This window comes from Oreochromis niloticus, linkage group LG16 (assembly GCF_001858045.2).
Source record: "Oreochromis niloticus isolate F11D_XX linkage group LG16, O_niloticus_UMD_NMBU, whole genome shotgun sequence".
Classification (NCBI taxonomy): domain Eukaryota; kingdom Metazoa; phylum Chordata; class Actinopteri; order Cichliformes; family Cichlidae; genus Oreochromis; species Oreochromis niloticus.
This window is the reverse complement of record NC_031987.2, coordinates 33845441-33870068: the sequence shown is the minus strand read 5'-3', so window position 1 is coordinate 33870068 and position 24628 is coordinate 33845441. Positions and strand designations below refer to the sequence as shown.

Sequence of the window (24628 nt, the reverse complement as noted above, 5' to 3'; positions counted from 1 at the left end):
TTGCCATTCTGTAAAATTAAATAGTAAAACCAAAAAGAATACATCTTATATGATTGGCCTGTAAATTTCAAGACCAGTTTAGGAAATTGGTTTTTACTTAAAAGATCCTCCATGTATAATTCAATGAGTGTTAATACAAGATCTACCTTGATTACAGTGGGAGCACTGGGAGCACTCGTTGGTTCTCTGCATCTGAAGAGCCTGGAGGTGCTGCTGGCTGGTCCGACACCAGCACCATTTTCAGCCATAACACGGAACTCATACTCATTGCCCTCAGTAAGTTTGGTCACACGGTGCCTTAACTCTGTAATGGGCCTCTTGGAGGAGACCTTAACCCAGCGCAAGCTCTTCTTCTCTCTCCTCTCTAGGATGTAGTATTTAATCTCATTGCCTCCATCTGACCGTGGCCTGGTCCAACACAGCGTTATGCTGTCTCCAGTAATATGGGTGGCATCTGGTGTACCAGGGGCATCAGGAACAGCTGAGTAACAGAACAAAAAATAAATTTTTTTTAAAGTAATATCTTTGAATGGTGGAAAGCATTTCTTCCATTAGTGCTTATGTTCAATAGAAAATTCAGATTACTTTTAAGAGTTTCCCAACAAGTCAAACAGACAGCACTGAGTAACTTTACTTACTGTACTGCATCTTCGCAATTATAGGATCAGAGTCCAGTGGTTTACCGACACCAAACTTGTTGACAGCAGAGATTCTGAACTGGTACTCATTGCCTTTGATGAGGTTGGTGGCATTATAAGAGCAAGCTTCACACTTGGAGGTGACCAAGGCCCAAGTGATCCTGGATGTCTCCCTTTTCTCCACCACATAGTGAGTAATGGCAGCACAGCCATCGTTCTCTGGTGGGCTCCACCACACAGTGCACTTCTCAGCTGTGATGCCTGTGAAACGGATTGGGCCCTCGACGGGTCCAGGGGTATCTGCAAGGAAAAAGTTGATTGAGGAGACTTGTTACGGTAAAAAACATTTGTATCACTTGTGTCAACAGAAACGGATTTGTCTAAAACAGTGTTTTTTAACAGATATTATAACAAATTGCACACATTTACAAACCTTGGACTCTAACGTTAACATCAGCTTTCTTGGTTCCAGAGCTATTTTTGGCCTCTACAGTGTAAATTCCACGGTGGTTCCTGTTAGAATCGCGAATAAACAGACTACTGGTGCCAATGCCAGTATTAATCTCAATGTCAATCATAGTCCTCTTGTCGATCTCTTTACCATCCTTGTACCAAAGAACCTGTGGGACTGGACGTCCGGTGATTTTGCAGCTGAGACTGACATTATCTCCAGCCCTCAGGGTGAGCACCTGGTCTGGAGACCACTCAATCTCAGGAACAACTGGAGATGCAGACAAAAAGATTATGAATCAGCATCAAGTAAGATGTGATTAATTAAAAAACAAGCAACAATTTGCGTTCTTCTAACATGTTTTTTATATTAAAAATACTTACTGCTCTCATCCTTGGTCATTATGTATCCAGAGGAGTTGGATGGTGGGCTGACTGTGCCAACAGCATTCCTGGCAATCACTCTGAACTCAAATCTGTCTCCAGGTGAGAGACCAGTTACAGTGAACTGGGTCTCACTGATATCAGTGAAGTTGCACCGTAGCCATTTGCCTCTGCCTTGACGCCTCTCCACACTATAGGCTACAATTTTGCTTCCACCATCCCTCTTGGGAATGTCCCATTGGAGGGTGACTGAGTCTCTGGTTACATCAATGCAGACTGGGGTACCGGGTGGATCTAATTGAGGCAAGAAAGCAATTAATCCATAATAATTTAGATGTAAAGAGTAAATAAATAGGACAAAATGAAAGAATCATAATATCTAAACTCTGTAAATACAAAACAACTCCTAAATACAGACCGATGTACTGAGCAACATCTACTTACCAACAGGGGAGATAGCGAGCGCATGTTTGCTCTGTTCACTGCAAGGGCTGAGTCCGGCATTGTTCTCTGCATAGACTCTAAAGGAGTACTCCAGACCCTCCACAAGACCAATTATCCTGTACTCTCTGTTGGAGATGGTTGTGGAATTCACTTTCTGCCATAAGAGGCTGTTCCTGTCCTTCTTCTCGACATGATAACCTAAGACTGGGGAACCCCCGTCAAAATCTGGGGCATCCCACTTTATTGACATACCATCACTGGTGATGTTGTAGGCAACTGGTTTTCCTGGAGGACCTGGAGGTTTGTACTGGTGCTGGGCAACAACATCTGAAGAGATGAGTGGCTCACTGACCCCATACTTATTCTCTGCATGGACTCTGAACTGGTACTGAGTTCCTTTGACCAGGTTAGGAATTTTAAAGGTAGTCCTGACAACACTGGAGCAGACCATCTTCCAGTTGGCCTGGGAGGTTTCACGTTTCTCCACACTGTAGCAGGTGATCTCGCCACCTCCATCTTCCTTCGGCTCATCCCAGGAGATAATAATAGTCTGAGCTTTTATCTCGTCAAAACGGATGGGGCCGGTAGGGACTGAAGGGGGTCCCAGAGTGATCACATTGATGTCAAAGTAGTTCTTAATGACTCTGTTATCCAGAACCAAGGTGTATTGTCCAGCATGTTCTTTCTTAACCCCTCTGACTGTAACTGAAGTCTTGTTGTCAGTGGTCCTAAAGCGAATCTTCTCACTTTCCTTCAGTGGGAAATTATCCTTTAGCCAGCTGATTGTAGGTCTTGGTTTTCCCTTGAATGGTAACTCAATATGGATGTTTTGACCTATACGAACAGCAAGCTCTCCATTGGGATAATCATTCAGGTTGGCTTCAGGTGGAATGATGAGGTCCATCACTGTGATCGGACCAATTTGGGAGAAGTCACTGTTGCCTTTCTCATTCTTTGCAAACACTCTAAAATCCAGGATAGTATTTTCCTTGAGTCCCGTCACTTCACAGCTGCACCGCTTGCATTTAGCAGCTAAAGTCCATTTGACTTCATCCTGGGCTCTCTTCTCAATTATGTAGTCAGTGATGTGGCTGCCACCATCGTGGTCAGGTCTGCTCCACTGAAGGGTGACAGAGTTCTTTGTGGAGTCCACCATTATTAGGTCTTTAACAGCTCCTGGAGTTTCAGTTGCTCGGACAGCATCAGTGGTTTCACAAGGGTCACCCACACCAAACTCATTTTGAGCAGACACACGGAAGAAGTAAGCTATATCTTCCTCCAGCCCTGACACCTTGTAACTTGTATTTAAACACTCATCAGTAATCACTTGATAAGCTTTCATAGTGGAGGCCTTCTTTTCGACAATGTAATTAGTCACAGGGGAGCCACCATCTATGAGCGGAGGCTCCCAGCTTAGTGTCAGCTTTCCTCTTGTGACATTCTTTATCATCAGTTTCTGGCAGGTGGATGGACTGTCCAGAACTTTAAGGGAAACAGTAACTATCTTAGGTTCTCCAACACCATTCTCAATTTCCAGCACATACTTTCCACAGTCATCACGGGTGACCTTGGGGATGAGGAGTGTGGTGGCTCTTTCAGTGCTTGTGATTGTGTAGCGGTTATCACCAGCCATGTTACGGTCACCACGGCGCCAGGTGACATTTGGTGTAGGACGACCCTTTAGGGGGATAAAGACTTCCACATCACGGCCAGCCTTTGCTGTGTATTGAGTTGTCATAGCAACATCTAAGTCCAGATCAGCCTCCTCTGTTGGATACAAATGTCATATAAAGATGGAAAAGAACATTAATTCTGATTTAATTATTGATTCGTCTCAAGACTAATATCTTGTACTATAAAGGGAACTATATCAATACGAACCTAAAATATCTTTGGCTTGCACAGGCTGGTACATTTTGATGTCTTCTCCTTTGCCTTTACAGTTGACAGCAGATACTCTGAAGAAGTAGTAGATGCCAGGTTTGAGGTGGGACACCACATACTCACATGTCTTGACTTGTGGGTTGGAAATCACCCATTCTTTGTCCTCTGTATTCATCTGCTCTAAAATATAGTGTGTAATTTCGCTGCCACCATCATAGACGGGCTTCTCCCATCCAAGTGTGATAGATGTCTTTGTGGAATCAATCACACGCAGTTTAGTGGGTTCACCTGGTAGATCTGGAGAAAAAAAAAGGAAAATGTAAACAATAAAGGAATTCCTCAAATGCTGACGAGATGAGGATAACTGCAAATTAAAGTCACATACCTATTGGGTCATAGGCTTTATAGAGCTCAGAAGGTTCAGAGTAGTTTCCTGCTCCAGCCTTGTTGACAGCACACACTCTGTACTGGTACTCATTGTTCTCCACCAGGTTAGCCACCTTCTGCCTGGTGTCTCTGATAGTGCCCTTCACCACCTGGATAAAAAAAATGGATATATTAAAGCTAACATCTCCTATTCATTGGTAGATTTTCTTTATGCTTGAACTTTTTAGATTTGGGGCAGCAAACAAACCTTGAACCATTGCAGACTCCTCTTCTCCCTTTTCTCTAGATAGTAGCCATCAATATCACTGCCTCCATCCAACGCTGGTCTTTCCCAGATTACTGTCATGGTAGACTTAGTGATCATAGTAACTTTAGGCTTAGATGGCTCGCTGGGAGGTACTGTGCAAAATAAAAATGATAAGGTTAAAGCTTTTAAGTTTACCTTTGTAATTTACCACTGTCTATAATGAAAGTTGATATAATTTCAAACACAAGAGCAAGAGAGAGAGAGAGAGAGAGAGGGAGATATATGTGACTGATGAGGTGACTTTATTCTATTTGCTTACCAAATGCATTCTTGGCAATAATGGGCTCAGACTCCAGTGGCTCTCCAATGCCATACTTGTTGACTCCACGGACTCTAAAGATGTACTCATTGCCCTTTATGAGTCTGGGCACATTCACAATGCAGTCAACCAGTTTCTCTGAGACAATCGACCACATTACCCTGCTGGTCTCCCGCTTTTCTACAATGTAATGTGTTACCATGGCACCACCTTCATCAGCAGGTGGGGACCACATGATGGTGATGTTGTCAGCTGTCACCTTCTTAAACTGAATTTCTCCAGCAGGTGGGCCTGGCTTATCTGATTAGACAAGGAAAACATTTGACTCAGGGTGTATACTGCATATATGATACATGTTATACAATGAAAAATAAATATTAAATAAATACCTTGAATGAGCAGCCTGACAATGGCACATGACGATCCGAGGGAGTTCTTCACCTTGACTTCATAGGTTCCAGAGTTAAGACGAGTTGTTTCCTTCAGGAACACACTTGTGGACTCGAAAGTGTGTTTAAAAGAAAGCTGAGAAGTAGGCTCAAGCTCTCTGCCATCTTTAAACCACTCAATACTGGGAGCAGGTTTGGCTCTTATATTAAATTTGAGTTCCACATTAGAGCCAGCCTTGTGCTTGACCTCATTAAGATACTCCTGAGGTATTTCAATCTCTGGGGCACCTGGACCAGAGATGGTAAGACAAGTCAGGATGTAGAATATGTAGGGTGTGGAATAAATATCTTAGAATACAAGACAATGCATAATTGCAGAAAAAAATACACAAATATAATCCAACATGAAAAGACCTACCATAAGTGTCCACACATGTGGCTGGTCCCACAGTGATAGACGGGTTGCTCACTGAACCAACTGCATTCTTTGCCATAACTCGGAACTCATACGTTTCATCCTGGGTGAGGCCAGTAACAATGAAGCGGGTGTCTGTGATATTGGTGAGGTTAGCTTTAGACCATTTGGAGCTAACACCCTCTCTCTTCTCAATCATGTAACCAGTTATTGGGGATCCACCATCATATTCAGGCTTCTGCCAGGCCAGACTAATGGAGTTCTTAGTGATGTCAGTTATGCGCAAGTATAGGGGTGGCTCTATAAGAAGATACAGTGAGAATGATTGTAATAAATATTGCTGAAAATCTTAAGTCAAAGAATTCTTCGTGCATTTTATCGACTACAAACTCACCACAGGCATCAATAGCCAATACAGCATCAGAAACCTTGCTGAAGGCACTAATTCCAGCAGAGTTCTCTGCTGCTACCTTGAACTCATAAATAAGTCCAGCATTTATGTTGGTGACTTTAAAGTGTGTGGCACGGATCACTGTTTTGTTGACTCTCTGCCAAAGGATGCTGTTTTTGTCTTTCATTTGGAGATGGTAACCAAACACATGGCTGCCTCCATCTGACTTTGGCTCCTTCCATGCAACAGTAATGCTTTCCCTGGTTACAGCAGTAATTTCTGGAGTTGATGGTGCATCTGGTATAGCTGGAGGATAAGATGCAGAGATTGAGAATTTTGGCATGCTCACATAGTGAAGGTGTAAAGAATGAGTAGCAAAAATATCATGTTTATGTATAATAATAAGAAAAGCAAAAACTGCTTACTGTAAGGAAGACTGACAGTGACAGCTGGTGAGTCAATATGTTCACTGATTCCATATCTGTTCTCTGCCCTAATTCTGAATTGGTACTCCAGGCCAGTGGTCAGCTTCATAATTTTCATGGTGCAGCGGGCCACAGCGGAAGACACGTCCATCCAGTTGGCTGTAGTTGTCTCTCGCTTCTGGATGATGTAATTGGTGATGGGACTGCCACCATCATATGCTGGTGGGAGCCACTTTAAGCTCACACTGTCTTCTGTGACATCATACAGCTCCACTGGTCCAAGTGGGACACTGGGGCGGTCAAGAACCACTATATTTACAAAGGACTTGGTGGTTCCACTGGAGTTGGAGGCAATGATATCATAGCGGCCTGAGTCTCCTGCAATGCTCTCACGCAGAGTAATCTTGATGCTGTCAGGAGTGACTTCTGAGTTAAACCTCATTGTTGATTTGAGCAGCACATTATCCTTGGACAGAGTCACTTTAGGTAAAGGCCGGCCTGTCAATGGAATCTCACATTTTAGGGTAGATCCAGCTCTAACATATACTGTGTTGTGGGGGAAGTCCTTCATGTTGATCTCAGGAGATTCTAGAACAGAAAAGTACCAAAAAGAGTTACAACAGGAGAAATTAGGTGTAGTCTCTACTAATTGCATGGCATGTTCTGATTATTATAACAAGCTTGTAGTTTACCAAGCTGGTCTTTGACTACTACAGGAGTAGTCATTTCCTTAGCATCACTGAATCCAGCATAGTTCTCAGCTCTGACTCTGAAGAAGTACTCCGCATTCTCCCTCAGACCAGACACTGTGAAGTGGATGGACTTTGTTGTACCACATTTAACCCACTTCTCTTGTCCATTCTCCAGTGCTTCTACTAGGTAGCTAGTAATTCTGCTGCCTCCATCGTGTTCTGGCTTGGCCCAGGCCAAGGACACACTTTCCTTGGTTACATCCGTTACACCCAGTTTTGGTGGTGGACTTGGTTTTTCTGGAGAAAGAAAATATATTGCCTTTCAATTACAACAAATTTTGACATATATTTTCTATAAAAATTTAAAAAATACCAACTCAGGATTTAATACCTGTGATCTTGGTCCCCTCTTTGGTCTCAGCAGGAACACCAATACCATATTCATTCTCGCCTGTCACTCTGAAGTAGTAGACTCCTCCCTCCTGCAGGTCTGCCACCTTGTATGTCAGTCTGTGGCATGTGTCAGTCAATCTAGTCCAGCCTTTCTTGCTAGCCTCACGGTAATCAATAAGGTAATTCTTGACTGGTCCTCCTCCTTCAATCTCAGGAGTATCCCAGGTTATAGTAGCAGAGGTCTTTGTGACTTCCTTGACCTCTATATGACTAGGAGGCCCAGGTGAGTCCAAAACTCGGACAGTGAGCGTCAAGGAGGAGGTACCAGCTATATTGGATAGAGTGACAGTGTATTTTCCAGAGTCATTCCGAGTTGCTTTTTCTAAGGTGATGGAAGTAAAGGTATCTGTGGTGTCAATTACAGCACGAACTCTAAGGTCTACATCAGCCTTAGCCCAAGTAACACTAGGGATGGGTTTGCCTTTGAAAGGAACTTTCATTGTGAAAGAGCTTCCATCCTTTACAATAAGAGTCTTTCTCATTTCATTGCTAACATCAAAGGTTGGCTCCTCCTCTCTTTCTTTGGCAACTTGTTTGTCTGACTCAGGACTGGGCTCACTCACTCCAATCTTGTTAATGGATTTGACAACAAACACATATTCAGCTCCAGGCGACAATCCCACCACTGTAAATTCTGTGTTTTTGGTGTTCTGTACTCCAACAATCCATTCATCATCTAATGTCCTCCTGTATTCTACTCTGTAACCAGTCACAGGTGCTCCACCATCAAAAAGTGGCTTATTCCATGACAGGGTGACTGTAGTCTTTGTGGAGTCAATTATCCTAGGCTTAGCTGGAGGTGAGGGTAAAAACTGTGGGTCTTCTGCCCTGGTGAGTGGGCAAGGAGTGCTAGGAGCACTGAGGCCAGCAGCATTCTCTGCAAAAACTCTGTATTCGTACTCACAGCCCTCGCGAAGGTGTGAAGCTTTCACTCTAAGGTCATAAACAGGTTTCTTGTTGACACGGCACCAGCGGAGGCCAGTCTTCTCTCGCTTCTCAATTACATAGCCAGCGATACTGCTGCCACCATCAGAAACAGGTCTTTCCCAGCAAATGGTCATTGCCTCACTTGTAACAGAGGTGACCTGGACATTAGTGGGAGCTGAAGGGACAGTGAATGGATCAGTGGCCTTTGTTGGCTCACTCTCCAGGCTTTCACCATCTCCATATTTGTTGACTCCCCTAACTCGGAAGATGTACTCATTTCCTTTGAGCAGTTTAGTCACTTTGCAGGTAGTTGCCTTCATGTCACCATAGACAAGAGTCCAGGCAAGACGACTGGTCTCACGTTTCTCAACAATGTAGTGCATAATTTCAGCACCACCATTTTCCTGAGGTGGTCCCCATGACAGGGTGCATTTCTCTGCTGTGAGACCAGAAACTGTTAAAGGTCCTGAGGCAGGTCCAGGTCTGTCCAGAACCTTACAGTTGATAGCCACAGATCTGGTTCCAGCTACATTGTGCAGTGTAAGAACATACTGTCCAGAGTCCCTTCTGATAGCATCTTTGACAATGAGTGTAGTTGTGAAGTTAGTGGATGTGATTTCACATCTGGCCTTGGCCTCAATCTCCTTTCCATCCTTAGACCATGATACAACTGGGAGTGGACGCCCAGTAATTTCGGCATCAACTCTAATGATTTCTCCAGCCTTAATGACAACCAACTGTCTGAATTTATCTTCCAGTATAATGGTGGGAGGGTCTACATCATCCTTGACAGTGACGGGTCCAGTGCTTTCTGAAGGAGCACTCAATTGCTCAGCAGAATTTTTAGCAATAACACGGAAATCATATCGGACATCTTCTGTGAGACCAGTGACATCGAAGTAAGTGTCTTGAATATTGGTGAAGTTGCATTTTAGCCAGCGACCATTGGGAAGCTCTTGACGCTCAACAATGTAGCCAGTAATTTTTGCACTGCCAACATATTCAGGTCTTTCCCAATAAAGAGAAACTGAGTTTCTAGTGATGTTTGTGACTCTAAGGTTATGTGGAGCTTCACATGGATCCCTGGCTGCCACAGGATCACTTGCCCTAGTGCATGGACCAATTCCAGCAATATTCTCAGCATACACTCTGAACTGATACAACAGACCTTCTTCCATTCCTGTCATCTTAAACTGGTTCTCAGTCACCAGGCCTCTGTTGACCTTGGTCCACAAGATGCTGCTTTGGTCTTTGCTTTCAATGTGATAACCAATAACAGGACTTCCACCATCACTTGCAGGTTTGCCCCATACCACGAGCATCCCAGTTTTGGTGGCATGGACAACATGAAGTTTGGTTGGAGGGCCAGGAGGCTCAAATGGATACTGAGCAACAACAGGAGCAGAATCTATGGCAGGACTCTTCCCATAACGGTTCTCAGCTGCAATGCGGAACTGGTACTCTGTCCCCTGAGTAAGTCGAGAAACCTTTATTGATGTTCTGGCCACTGTGGCTGACACGATTTGCCATGTTGTAGTAGTAGTGTCTCTCTTCTCAACTACATAGTTGTTAATCTGACAACCACCATCATAGGTTGGAGGATCCCAAGACAGAGAAATAAAGTCAGCGCTCACCTCATCAACCTTAATGTTACTAGGTGGTCCAGGTTTATCCAGGATTATAACAGAGATTTCAGCTGACTTGGTACCAACTGAGTTAGTCAGGGTAATCACATACTTCCCTACATCCTCCTTCGTGGCATCCTTAATGACAATCTTAGATGAGGTTTTTGAATTAAGAACATTTACCCTGGTTGTCTGCTTAAGCATGTGGCCATCCTTCTTCCAGCACACCTCAGGCTGTGGTCTGCCTCTGAAGGGAACGTCAATCTTCAAATCGTCTCCTGCTTTTACACTGTATGTGGTGAATAAGAGGTTGATGATGGGCTCCATCGTGATGTCCCTTACCACCACAGGAGTAGCCAGAGGCTTAGCATCGCTTCTACCCTTATCATTCACAGCAGTTACCCTGAAGGAGTATTCCTCTCCAGTTGTGAGTCCATCAATGGTAGCTTCCAGTGCTTTGACTTCACTGCACATCGTCCATTTGTCATCTCCCTTGGGCTGCATCTCCACAATATAGTTTGTAATCTTACTGCCTCCATCATGATCAGGTTTCTCCCAGGAGAGTGTAACAGCATGACGAGTAATGTCAACCACCACAATCTTACCAGGAGGCAGAGGAGGCTCAGACACCTTAACTTGATCTGTGGATGCAGGCAGACCTACTCCGAGTTCATTCACAGCTAACACACGGAAATAGTATCGGCCTCCTTCCTGCAGGTCTGAAATAATGTAGGAATTTCTTACGCAGTTAGTGCAAACACTGGTGAAAGCCATTCTCTTCTGTTCTCTCTTCTCCACTATATAATGGGATATCTTAGCCCCACCATCAATTAGAGGAGGCTCCCAGGAGAGAGAGACAGAATTTCTTTTAACATCCTTAACTTCGAGGTTAGTAGGAGCACTAGGAGAATCCAGAACTCTGACATTAATAAAGGCTGATTTAGAGCCACTGAGGTTTTCAAGGGTCAGTACATATTTGCCAGTGTCAAATCTGTCAACATTCTCAATCACCAGCATTGTGTAAGAGCTTGTGACTTCTATCTGGGCACGTTCATTTAGTGTGCCATCAGCCTTTGACCATCTGACCTCAGGCTCAGGCTTCCCTCTGGTTGTCACAAACAGACGCAAGGTAGCAGAGGCACGGACGTTGACCATCTTTCTTAGGTCACAATCTAATTCAATTTCAGGAGCCTCCAGCTTCTCTGCAGCAATCACGGAACAAGGCAAATCTACATGTTCTCCTACTCCCTCACAGTTAACAGCACTTATGCGGAAGTTGTACTCCACATTCTCCTTAAGTTTCTTTACTGTGTAGTTAGTGGCTTGGATGCCAGTGTGTGGTGTGCAAATGATCCATTCATCATCTGTTGCCTCTTTCATTTCGATAATATACCCAGTGATCTGTGCACCACCATCATATATAGGCCTGGACCATGAAAGGGAAACTGTGGTGCTTGAATGGTCAGTGACCTTTGGATTATTTGGGGGTCCAGGTGGATAAGTGGCATCACAGGCCTTGATGTACGGAGTTGGTGCACTAGGCTTTCCTACACCAGCAGCATTTTCAGCCGAAACCCTGAATTCATAAGAGTGGCCCTCTGTGAGACCAGTGCATCTGAATCGCAGGTCATTCAGCCTCTTCTTGTTGCATTTAGTCCATCTGATACCATCTTTATCACGCTTTTCAAGGACATATCCCTCAATCTCTGCACCTCCATTATCATTGGGCCTCTCCCAGGAAAGCACCATGGAGTCCTTAGTGATGGCACCGACCTCAGGGGTTGAGGGGGCACTGGGAGTGGTGAAAGGGTTACGAGCAACAACAGCTTCTGATTCTAAAGGCTCGCCAACACCATATTTATTTACAGCAGTAACTCGAAAGATATATTCATTGCCAGGCAATAGTTTTGTGATTTTGTAGCTGATTGCCTGAATCTTGGGCTCAACCACAGTCCATGACAAACGACTAGTCTCTCTCTTCTCAATGATATAGTGAGAGATGCCAGCTCCACCGTCATGTGAGGGATGATTCCAATGCAGATAACATTTCTCAGCTGTGACCCCTTTGACTTCTAGAGGTCCATCTGGAGGCCCAGGTCTATCCAGAACTTTGACATTAACTGGGATCATCTTGACTCCTCCCACATTAATAAGCTTGAGGACAAAGTGGCCACCATCCACTCTGATGCAATCCTTGACCGTCAGGATGGTACGTGTGAGTGTAGTCTTGATTTCCATTCTTGGTGTGGCTTTGTCTATCTCTTTTCCATCCTTTAACCAAATGACCTCAGGCAAAGGCTTTCCAGTATAGTCAGCATCAATGACAAATGTCTCACCTGCGTGAACAATAGTCAGATCCTTGAATTTTGAATCCATGGTGGCTGCTGGAGCCTCAATTTCATCTTTGGCAGTAATTTCCCCTGTGCTCTGAGAGGGTTTGCTCAAAATCCCAGCAGCATTTCTGGCAATGACCCTGAACTCATACACACAGTCTTCAGTCAGAGCAGTAAGTGTAAATTGTGTATCAATGATGTTAGTGAAGCTGGCCTTCATCCAGCGGGTGTCTGGGTGCTTCCTTCTCTCAATCACATAGCCAGTAATTGCACTCCCTCCATCATACTGGGGCTTGGTCCACTGGAGTGTCACATGGTTTCTGGTGATTTCAATAGGCTCAGGAGTTCCTGGTGGGTCACAAGGGTCCCTTGCTACTGTGCTCTCAGACAGCTTGCTAGCTGGGCTGAGACCAGCAATATTTTCAGCATAAACCCTGAATTCATACTCAATACCTTCTTCAAGTTCTGTAGTTTTGAAACGTGTGTCTGGGATTAGAAGCTTGTTTAATTTAGTCCACAAGAGGCTATTCTTTTCTTTTCTCTCAAGGTGATAGCCAAGAATTGGACTGCCCCCATTGTTGGTAGGAGGTTTCCATTCAACAACCATGCTATCCTTGGTTACAGAAGAAATGACTGGTGTTCCTGGGGCAGCAGGCTCATTAAATGGATACTGAGCAATAACAGCAGGAGAGACAATTGCAGAACTCTTCCCGTACCTATTTTCAGCTGACACTCTGAATTGATATTCAACACCAGTCTTCAACTTGGTGACTTTGATGGTTGTCCTGGCAATAGTAGCAGAAACAATCTGCCATGCTGTGGTGGTAGTATCTCTCTTCTCCACGATGTAATTATTGATGGGACAGCCTCCGGTATACTCTGGTGGCTCCCAAGACAGAGTGATATAATTAGAGCTTACCTCTTCTATCTTCACAGGGCCTGTGGGTGGCCCAGGCTTATCAAGAATAATAACAGTAATCTCCTCTGTAGCTGTTCCAATGCTACTGGTGGCTGTGACAGTGTATTTGCCAGAGTCCTCCTTATTTGCATCTTTGATGTACAGCTTAGTGCATGACAATGTGCTGGAAACATTAATTCTTGTTGTCTCTTTAAGAGCTTGTCCATCCTTCTTCCATTCAACCTTGGGAACAGGTCGTCCAATCACTGGAATCTCAATCTTCAAATCCTCACCGTGCTGTAAACTATAAGTGTTAAATTGAATCTTGAATTTGGGTTCAATGGTTATATCTTTAGCAGTGACTGGCGCAGCCAAAGGTCTAGGGTCACTCTTGCCCTTCTCATTGAAGGCTAAGATTCTAAATAGGTACTCGTGTCCTGCACTGAGGCCTGTGACAGTGCCTTCACAAGTTTTGCATGTGGCAGCTACCACCCATTCCTCTGAGCCCACAGGCTGCATCTCAATGTAGTAACCAATGATTCTGCTACCTCCATCATAATCTGGCTTCTCCCAGGAGAGTGAAGCAGTTGTTTTTGTCACTTCGGTCAACGTGACCTTACCCACAGGCAGGGGGGGCTCAGATGTTTTTACTGATTCTTCTGTCTCAGCTGGCTGTCCCACACCAAACTCATTCTCTGCTAAGACTCTGAAATAATATATAGTTCCCTCTGTCAGGCCAGTTATACGATAGCTTGTCTTTGTGCACTTGTTGTCCACATTAGAGTAAACCTTCCTTGTGGACTCCCTCTTTTCAACAAGGTAATTCTTGATTCTTGCACCACCATCAATAAGAGGAGGCTCCCAGGTCAGAGTCACACTTTCCCTCTTGATGTCTGTTACTGTTAGGTTTAAAGGAGCCCCTGGAGTGTCTAGCACCTTAACGGAAACAAAAGCTGATTTGGTGCCAGCACTATTTTCTAAATTGAGCACGTACTTTCCAGCATCATATTTGTCACAGATTTCAATTGAGAGCTGTGTGTAATCTTCACCAGTCTCAATCTGAACTTTACTGGGTAGCTCTCCATCCTCTTTGGCCCAGTTTATCTCAGGAGTAGGACGGCCTTTGAATGGAATGCAGACTCTCATCGAGCCTCCTGCACGGACAACTATTCCCTTTCTGAGCTCTGAATCCAGAATCACTTCTGGAGGGTCAATCTTATCCATAGGTTTAACGACTCCCTGGATCTCAGTGGGCTCACCAACACCCACCTTGTTGATGGCACAAATGCGGACCTTGTATTCTTGGTGTTCAATCAACTTTTTGATGGTAAACTTGGTAGCATTGACTCCACAAGGTGGGGTGCATATGGCCCATTCCTCCTCATCAGCCTTGGTTATTTCCACAGCGTAGCCTTGAATCTCACAGCCACCATCATAGATAGGTCTGTGCCAAGCCAGACTAATGGAGTCTCTAGTAGTGTCTACCACATGGACATTGGTGGGACAGCCTGGCTCAAAGGTGGGGTCACATGCCTTAAGATAGGGTGTCGATGGACTTGGCTGGCCCACTCCAGCTGCATTCTCAGCAGATATCCTGAATTCATATTCATGGTCCTCAGTCAGTCCTGTTACTCTGAAACGCAAGTCTGTCACTCTGCGTTTGTTGCACTTGGTCCACCTCACTCCTGCTCTGTCTCTTTTCTCAACAATGTAGCCAACAATGTCACTGCCTCCTGATGTCTCAGGACGGCTCCAACATACAGTCATAGAATCCCTGGTGATGTTTGTGATCTCAAGATCCTGAGGTGCGCCAGGTGGAACAAATGGATTTCTCATGATAACTGGTGCTGATTCAAGCGGCTCACCTGTGCCATATTTGTTGACAGCCATGACTCTGAAGATGTACTCATTTCCCTTCAGTAGCTTTGTAACTTTAAACATGGTAGCTTTACAATCACTGCAGACCACAGTCCATGCCAAGCGGCTAGTTTCTCTTTTCTGGATGATGTAGTGAGAAATGCTGGCGCCTCCGTCATGCCTGGGTGGCAGCCATGACAGTGAGCATTTTTCCTCAGTAACATTGCTGATAGTAAGAGGTCCTTCTGAAGGCCCTGGTCTGTCCAGAACCTTCACACTGAAGGGGATAGTCTTACTTCCTGCCACATTTGTGAGAACCAGAGTATACTGTCCACCATCAACTCTGATAGCATCCTTTACAACAAGCAAAGCTTTAAAATCTGTGTTTCTGATCTCCACTCTTGCTGAGTTTTCAACTTCAAGATTCCCCTTGAACCACTGAGCAGTTGGAATAGGCTTTCCTTCCACACTGGCCTCAAGATTGAATGTCTCTCCTGCATTTATGACAATGGTCTGGTTGTACATAGGATCTGTCTCACTCTTAGGTGGGACAACTTCATCCTTAGCAGTTATGGACCCTGTGCTCTCAGAGGGCTTGCTAACGGCACCTGCAGCATTCTTTGCAATTACTCTGAAGTCATATTTGCTATCTTCTGTCAGGCCAGTAACTGTGAATTCATGTTCAATGATGTTTGTGAAGCTAGCCTTCATCCATTTTCCTTCAGGAAGATCACGTTTCTCTACTAGATAACCTGTAACTAAACTCCCACCATCGTACTCTGGGGGGTTCCACTTGAGTTTCACTGAGTGCCTGGTCACAATCACAGCCTCAGGACGGCTAGGAGGATCACATGGATCACGGGCAACATAAACCTCAGACACTTTGCTACACTCACCAATGCCAACAATGTTCTCTGCATAGACTCTATACTCATACTCAATGCCTTCCTCGAGTGGAGTAGATTTGAATCTACAATCTTGGATGAGCATTTTGTTTATCTTTGTCCAGAGGATACTGTTCCTTTCTTTCCTTTCCAGATGGTAGCCCAAGATGGCACTGCCACCATCACTTGGGGGTTTATGCCACTCAACTACCATGTAGTCTTTAGTGTATGAAGAAACAAATGGTGTTCCTGGTGGTCCTGGCTCCTGGAATGGATACTGTGCCACAACAGGCTGTGAATCAATTGCATAGCTCTTTCCATATCTATTTTCAGCATAAATTCTGAACTGGTACTCAGTGCCTGTCTTCAGATTGCTGACTTTTAGAGTGGTTCTAGCCACAGTGGCAGACACAACCGACCAGTTTGTTGTGGTTGTGTCTCTCTTCTCCACCACATAGTTTGAGATTGGACAACCACCTGTGTATGTAGGAGGTTCCCAGCTGAGGGTGATGCTCTCAGCACTGATATCCTCCAACTTTACAGGGCCTGTGGGTGGGCCTGGTTTGTCCAAGGTGATCACCTCTACAGTTGCATTCTTTGAACCAAGGTCATTGGAGACACTGATAGTGTACATACCTCCATCTTCTCTGGTAGCATCCTTTATGGTAAGAGTGGTAGTTTGTGCTGAGTCGGTGACATTGACTCTGGTAGTCTGCTTAAGGGCTACGCCATCTTTGGTCCAGGTGATAATTGGTTTAGGGTGACCAGCGACTGGGACATCTATCTTGAGGTCATACCCCACCTGGACACTATAAGAACTTGCCTTGGGTCTAACAGCAGGTTCAATAACAAGGTCCTTTGCTATAACTGAATGAGCCAACTGTCGCGGGTCACTTTTGCCCTTGTCATTTACAGCAACAACTCTGAACTGGTACTCCTCTCCCTTGAGAAGGTTTGTCACTAATGTTTCCAGTGCTTTCACACTAGCACATATAGACCAAGTTTCACTGTCCTTGGGAGCTAGTTCAACTTCATAGTGGGTGATTCTACTACCACCGTCGTGCAGAGGCTTTTCCCAAGTTAAAGTTACAGTGCTGTGAGTAACGTCAACAACACTGACCTTGCCGGGTGGCTGAGGTTTCTCAGATATCTTAACTGGTTCTATAGTTTTAGCAGGGAGACCCACACCATATTCATTCTCAGCCAATACTCTAAAGAAAAAGATTCCACCCTCTGGAAGAGGTTCAACTTTCCATGACATCTTGTTACATGTAGTGATGGGAGAGTACACTTTCCTGGTGCTCTCACGCTTTTCAACAATGTAGTACTTAATCTTTGAGCCACCATCCAGATGTGGAGGCTCCCATGTGAGAGTGACAGAATTCTTGGTAATCTCTTTCACCACGAAGTTAGTTGGTGGACTAGGGGAGTCCAGGACTCTGACACTTATGAAGACTGATTTTACTCCACTAGCATTCTCAGCAGTCAGGGTGTACTTGCCACTATCAAATCTGTCAACATTCTCAATGACAAGTGATGCATAGCTGCCTGTATTGTCAATCTGAGCAGTCTCCTTAATCTCACCATCAGCCTTGCCCCATTTCACCTCCGGAGCTGGACGACCCCTTACAGGAACAAACAATCTGAGCGTACTTGCTGCTCTGATGTTGATCATCTTTCTCATATCTGCATCAAGATCAAGATCAGGTGCTTCAAGTTTCTCCTCCAAAAGAATTTTTCCAGGAACATCAGCATGCTCACCAACACCAACCTTGTTGATTGCACACACTCTAAATTGGTACTCATGCTTTTCCAGAAGTTTTTTCACAGTATATTTTGTGTCCATGATTCCAGTTGGTGGAGTACACATAAACCACTCATCAGATGCACCATTGCATGCCTCTACAATGTAAGACTGAACCTCGCAGCCACCGTCATAGATGGGTTTGCCCCATGTTAGGGAAACAGTGGATCTAGATGTGTCTACCACCTTGGGGTTGTTTGGTGGGCCTGGTTTGAAGACAGGATCCAGTGCTTTGTAGTACACTGTTGGTGCACTAGGCATGCCAACACCTGCAGCATTCTCAGCAGCAACTCTGAATTCATAGCTATGGTTTTCAAGAAGCCCTGTTACTCTAAAGCGCAGCTCACTAATATTGCGCTTGTTGCATCTAGTCCATCGCACACCATCCTTGTCACGTTTCTCAACAATGTATCCCTGGATTGGGCTGCCACCATCATTAGTTGGTCTCTCCCAGGTCACCACCATAGAGTCTTTGGTGATTGTGGAAACTTCCACATTTGTTGGTGGGTTGGGAGTGACAAATGGATTCCTGGCAACCATTGGCTCAGATTCCAGTGGCTCTCCAACTCCATATTTGTTAACAGGAATCACTCTGAAAATATATTCATTACCAGGAAGTAATTTGGTGATCTTCAAGTTCAGTGTCTGAACTTTTGGTTCAACTACAGTCCAAACCAATCTGCTGGTTTCCCTCCTCTCAACAGTATAATGGGAAACATCACTTCCTCCATCTTGCAAGGGAGGTTTCCAGGAAATTGAGCATTTTTCATTAGTGACACCATAAATGGATATAGGGCCTTCGGGTGCACCAGGTCTGTCTAAAACCTTAACATTAATGTTAACAGATTTCTCTCCTCCAACATTCTTTACTAGAAGTATGTACTGACCTCCATCAACACGGATGGCTTCTTTAACAACCAGACAAGCTGTAAAATCTGTGTTCTTAAGCTCTAAGCGAGCTGCTTCGGTGATCTCCTGGCCCTCTTTCAGCCAGTGAATTGTGGGTACGGGTTTACCATAAACAGTAGCCTCAAGTTTAAATGTCTCTCCAGCATTAACTACCACAGCTTGGGAGTATTTAGCTTCCAAGTCAATTTTGGGTGGATCCACCTCATCCTTGGCAGTGATGGCTCCAGTAGAATCAGATGGCTGGCTAAAAACACCTGCTGCATTTTTGGCAATGACACGGAATTCATAAATCTGATTCTCAATAAGTCCTGTGACAACAAATTCTGTTTCAGTGATGTTGGTGAAACTGGCCTTCATCCACCGACCAGCTCCCTCCTTCTTCTCAATAATATAACCTGTGATCTTGATTCCACCATCATATTGGGGTTTTGTCCATCTTAGTGTCACTTGGTTTCGTGTTACAATGACAGCTTCTGGTTTTCCTGGTCTGTCACAAGGATCTCGGGCAACTTGTATTTCACTCACTTTGCTGGCTTTGCTGAGGCCAACAATGTTCTCAGCATAAACTCTGAACTCATATTCAATACCCTCCTCCAGGCCAATAACCTTGAATCTTGTTTCTGGGACAAGTTGTTTGTTCTGTTTCACCCACAATATATTGTTTCTCTCTTTTAGCTCTAAATGGTATCCCAAAATCTTGCTTCCACCATCATTGCTGGGTTTTTCCCATACAACCACCATACTTTCCTTGGTGGTTGACTGAACGGTAACAGAACGTGGTGAACTAGGAACCTCAAAAGGATACTGAGCAACAATAGTATCAGATAACAGGGCTGAAGATTTGCCATATCTGTTCTCTGCAGCAATCCTGAATTGGTACTCAGATCCAGTTTTCAGACGTGCTGCCTTGATAGTGGTTCTGGCTACTGTAGCTGACACAATCTGCCAGTTAGTGGTAGATGTGTCTCTCTTCTCAACGATGTAATTATTGATGGCACAACCGCCATCATACTGAGGTGGATCCCAGGACAGGATCACGCTATCAGCAGTGACCTCATCTAGCTTAATTGGGCCAGTTGGAGGTCCAGGCTTATCTAAAACAATAACACTGATATCTGTAGATGCCTCTCCAGCTGTGTTAGTAAGTTTGACAGTATATGTTCCCACATCATCTCTGCAAGCCTCCTTAATAACCAGGAGAAGATTTTTGTCTGTGGTATCTGCATTCACTCTTGTCGTCTCTTTGAGAGCAACACCATCTTTGAGCCAAGTTGCTGTAGCCTTGGGATGGGCAGCATATGGTACATCTATTTTCAGATCATCCCCTGCTAGCACACTAAATGTGCTGAAAAGAAGTTTGAAGGTTGGTGAGATGACCAGATCCTTGGCAACCACAGGTACATTGAGAGAGCGGGGGTCACTGGCTCCCTTTTCATTAACGGCTGAAATACGGAATGTATACTCTTCTCCCTGTGTAAGGCCAGTAACATGAGCTTCATTGCTTTTTACAACCATGACCTGGGTCCACTTCTCACTGCCTTTTCCCTGCATCTCAACTATATAGCCAGTGATTCTGCTTCCACCGTCATGGTCAGGCTTTTCCCAACTTAATGTGACACTTTTGCTGGTAACTTCACGAAGAGACACTTTGCCTGGGGGAAGAGGCCTCTCTGATGCTTTAATTGGTTCAAGAGTCTCTACTGGGAGGCCAATGCCATATTCATTTTCAGCCAAAATTCTGAAGAAGTACATCTTTCCCTCCTCTAGGTCTCCAACTTTCCAACTTGACTTATGGCAGCTGGCACACACAGTTGAATAAGCCTTTCTGGTTGATTCACGCTTCTCCACAATGTAATTGCGGACTCTGGAACCACCATCAATGACAGGAGCATCCCAAGCAAGAGAAACTGAATCTCTAGTGACCTCCCTGACAATCAGATTTTGAGGCGCTCCAGGACTGTCTAGCACTCTGACATTAACAAAGGCTGTCTTACTTCCTGAGGCATTCTCTACAGTCACAATGTATTTACCCCCATCGAATCTGTCAACATTTTCTACCTGAAGAGTGGTGAATGATGAGGTGATTTCAATGTTAGCTTTATCTAGAGATTCTCCATGCTCTCTAGACCATTTTATTTCAGGTGCTGGTCTTCCCTTGATAGGGACAAAAAGTCTGAGTGTGCTGCAGGCTCTGATGCAGACCACCTTACGTAGTTCTGCTCCAAGTTCAATTTCTGGAGGAACTAGTCTGTCTTCAGCCTTGGGTGTTCCAGGAACAGCTGCAGGCTCTCCCACTCCTTCACAATTAGTGGCAGAAATATTGATTTTATACTCTTGGTTTTCCCTCAAATTGGTGATGGTGAAAGAAGTGGCTGTCCAACCATTCTTGGGAGTGTGAATTGTCCATTCATCCTCCTCAGGCAGGCAGGTCTCCACTATGTAACCAGTGATTTCTGAGCCACCATCATAGACAGGCTTGTTCCATGCAAGTGTGATAGAAGACTTGGTTGTGTCCAGCACTCTGGGGTTCCCTGGAGGTCCAGGTTGGAAGATGGTGTCAATGGCTTTGTAGAATGGACTGGAAGGACTGGGCTGACTTAGCCCAGCATTATTCTCAGCAAGAACTCTGAATTCATATTCATGCCCTGGTGTGAGGCCTGAGACTTTGAATCGCAAGTCAGTTACAGTCCTCTTGTTGCACTTCACCCAGCGCAGGCCAGTTTTGTCCCGTCTTTCAATTATGTATGTGTTTATTCTACTGCCACCATCATGTTCAGGGCGATCCCAGCAGACAACCATAGAGTCCTTGGTGATTATGGTGACTTCAGGCTGCTGTGGTGGGTCACTGGGTACATAGGGGTTGGCACAGATGACAGGTTCCGACTCCACAGGTTCACCCACACCATACTTGTTAACAGCCATAACTCTGAAAATGTATTCATTGCCCTTTAGAAGCTTGGTGACCTTGAACCTATTAGCTTGAAGGTCTGTGGCCACATTTGTCCAAGCCAACCTGCTGGTCTCTCGTCTCTGAATGATAAAGTACTCAATCTTGGCACCACCATCATGTGTTGGATGGAGCCAATTAAGGACACATTTCTCAGCAGTAACATCTGTTACAGTGAGGGAGTTGGGAGGTCCTGGTCTATCTAACACCTTGACATTGTATATGAACTTAGCAAAGCCACCAGGATTGCTCGCAATCAAAGTGAAAGCACCACCATCCCTCCTGAGCGAATCTTTGTTTGTTAAAGTTGTGTGGAACTCGGATGTTTTTATCTCAATTTTGGCTGTATCCTCAAGCTCTTTTCCTTCTTTGGTCCATACCAGAGATGGGATTGGCCTTCCAGTTACACTGGCTTCCAGCTTGAATACCTCTCCTGCCATGACAACAACAGTGCTGCTATATGATGCATCTACATCAAGCCGGGGCTCTTCAATGTCATCTCTGCACAAGATTGCTTCAGATGACTGGGATGGAGCACTAACAGCACCAGCTGAGTTCCTAGCAAACACACGGAATTCATAGGTTGCATCTTCAGTTAGACCACTGACTGTGTAGATAGTTTCCAGAATGTTGTTGAAGTTTGCTTTGAGCCAACGTCCATTGGGCATCTCCCTCCTCTCTACAGTGTATCCAGTAATAGAAAATCCTCCATCTCCCTCTGGCTTGGTCCATGACAAGGTCACTTCATGCCTAGTAATATTTAGTGCTACTGGCCTGCCTGGTGGATCAACTGGGTCCAAAGCATACATGGGCTCAGAGGGTTTGCTGGCTTTGCTGAGACCAGCCATATTTTCAGCAATAACACGGTGTTCATATGCAATTCCATCAATAAGGCCTGTTGATTTAAATAGATTTCCAACAACAAGGGCTTTGCTGATCCTCTGCCACAGAATACTGTTTTTCTCTTTCCTTTCCACATGATAGCCCAGAATGGCACTACCTCCATCAGAGGATGGCTCATTCCAACTAAGGGTCATAGCATCCTTGTTGAAAGAGGTGACCACGGGAGTGCCAGGCTGGCTTGGTACATCAAATGGATAGACAGCTACCACTGGTTCAGAGATAATGCTTGGTCCAATCCCATATCTGTTCTGGGCCTTGATGCGGAACTGATACTGAGTTCCAGTAGTGAGTCTGGCTGCCTTAAATGTGGTGCGGATGACTGTAGCTGCCAGCTCTACCCATGAAGTACCAGTGGTCTCCCGCATCTCAACAATATAGTTGTTAATAGGAACACCTCCATCATTTTCTGGTGGGTCCCAGGACATCAGCACATAATCACATGAAATTTCTTCCAGCTTAATAGGACCAGTTGGAGGTCCAGGAATGTCATGAACCAGGATTGTGATTGTCTCTGTCATTGTCCCCAGCATGTTTTTACCAGTCATAGAATACTGGCCTCCATCTGTCCTTTTTATCTCATTGATGTTGAGAATAGTTGATGTTAGTGTAGTTTCAATGTTGAGTCTTTGTGTCTCCTTGACCACTGTATCTCCTTTCTTCCATGAAACTACAGGCCTTGGTTTGCCCAACACTGGAATCTCCACCTTCAACCGATCTCCTGCCTTAGCAATGATCGTTTTCTGGTAGACCCCACGCAGGTCAAATGAAGGAGCAGAAGTCTGCTCTTTGATAACAGCTGGTCTGCTCTCACGGGGATCACTCCTGCCTGATGCATTGACTGCCATTATACGGAAGGTATATTCAGCACCCTCAATTAGATCTGTAACAGTATAATCCAGAGCCTTAATGGTGGCCACATGGACCCACTGATCAGTGTCCTTCTTTTGAGCCTCAATGACATACCCAGTGATCAAGCTGCCACCATCATGTAAAGGCTTGGTCCATGCAAGGCTGGCACTATCAGAGGTAACATCGGTGACATACAAATTTTCTGGGGCAGAGGGGGCCTGGGATACCCTGATTGGCTCTGGGGTTTCAGCTGGCTCACCCACACCCAGGTCATTCTCAGCTGAGACACGGAAATAGTAGTAAGCTCCCTCCTCGAGGTCTGGAATCTTGAAGGAACACTTCTGCCATGTGGTGCTAAGCACTGTGTAGGCCTTCTTAGTGGCTGCTCTTTTCTCAATAATGTAGTTACGAATCTTAGAACCACCGTCAATAATGGGAATTTCCCACTGTAGGGTGATGCTGTTCTTCGCGATCTCTCTAGGTTTGAGATTGACTGGTGGTCCTGGTGTATCCAGAACTTTCACATTAACAAACCCAGTCTTCTTTCCAGCAACATTCTCTAGACAAAGGTGGTACTTTCCAGCATCATATCTTGTGCAGTCAGGAATAACCAGAAGAGTGTATGACTCTGTGGTGTCAATATGTGCACGTGTTTTCAGGTTAGTATCATCTTTACTCCATGTGACTTCAGGGACAGGACGGCCCTTGATAGGAACAAACATACGGATTGAAGCACGAACCCTAACTACCAGAGTTCTTCTGAGTTCAGCATCCAGCTCAAAGTCTGGCAACATCTCCTGGTCCACCAATTCAGTCACTTTCTCAACCTCCGCAGGCTCGCCTATTCCCTCAGAGTTTACAGCACTAACCCTGAAGTGGTATTTGCCTCCTTTTTGAAGTTTACCAATCACGTATTCTGAAGCTTTCAGTGGGTACTGTGTCTCTGTCTCCCAATCATCATGTCCTTCCTTTTTATATTCAACAATGTAGCCCTCTACTTCAAGACCACCATCATAGTGGGGTCGGCCCCAGGTGAATGTGGCTGAGGTTTTGGTGGTTTCTGTAATTCTAGGGTTGGATGGGGGACCGGGTGGATCTAATAAACACAAAAACAAAATATGTAAAACAGTTAATATAGGTAATTATGTATTTGACAAAGCTTGATTTAAAAATA

At 44.8% G+C, this 24628-nt stretch overlaps 1 protein-coding gene across 22 annotated transcripts in view; it reads right to left on the bottom strand.

Annotated features, from left to right (window-relative positions):
• Nucleotides 1-24628, bottom strand: part of ttn.2 (titin, tandem duplicate 2) — a 217833-nt gene that overhangs the window by 21274 nt on the left and 171931 nt on the right. For all 22 annotated transcript variants that reach the window (XM_025903577.1, XM_025903582.1, XM_025903581.1 and 19 more), the window contains 15 exons: nucleotides 7457-24550; nucleotides 7066-7362; nucleotides 6374-6961; nucleotides 5952-6254; nucleotides 5561-5857; nucleotides 5143-5430; nucleotides 4754-5053; nucleotides 4435-4586; nucleotides 4186-4336; nucleotides 3798-4097; nucleotides 1917-3683; nucleotides 1473-1766; nucleotides 1072-1359; nucleotides 639-938; nucleotides 147-481 (listed from right to left, as the gene is read on the bottom strand). In XM_025903577.1, coding sequence (XP_025759362.1) covers nucleotides 147-481; nucleotides 639-938; nucleotides 1072-1359; nucleotides 1473-1766; nucleotides 1917-3683; nucleotides 3798-4097; nucleotides 4186-4336; nucleotides 4435-4586; nucleotides 4754-5053; nucleotides 5143-5430; nucleotides 5561-5857; nucleotides 5952-6254; nucleotides 6374-6961; nucleotides 7066-7362; nucleotides 7457-24550 — 22754 coding nt within the window. The remainder of the gene's footprint in view (nucleotides 1-146; nucleotides 482-638; nucleotides 939-1071; nucleotides 1360-1472; nucleotides 1767-1916; nucleotides 3684-3797; nucleotides 4098-4185; nucleotides 4337-4434; nucleotides 4587-4753; nucleotides 5054-5142; nucleotides 5431-5560; nucleotides 5858-5951; nucleotides 6255-6373; nucleotides 6962-7065; nucleotides 7363-7456; nucleotides 24551-24628) is intronic.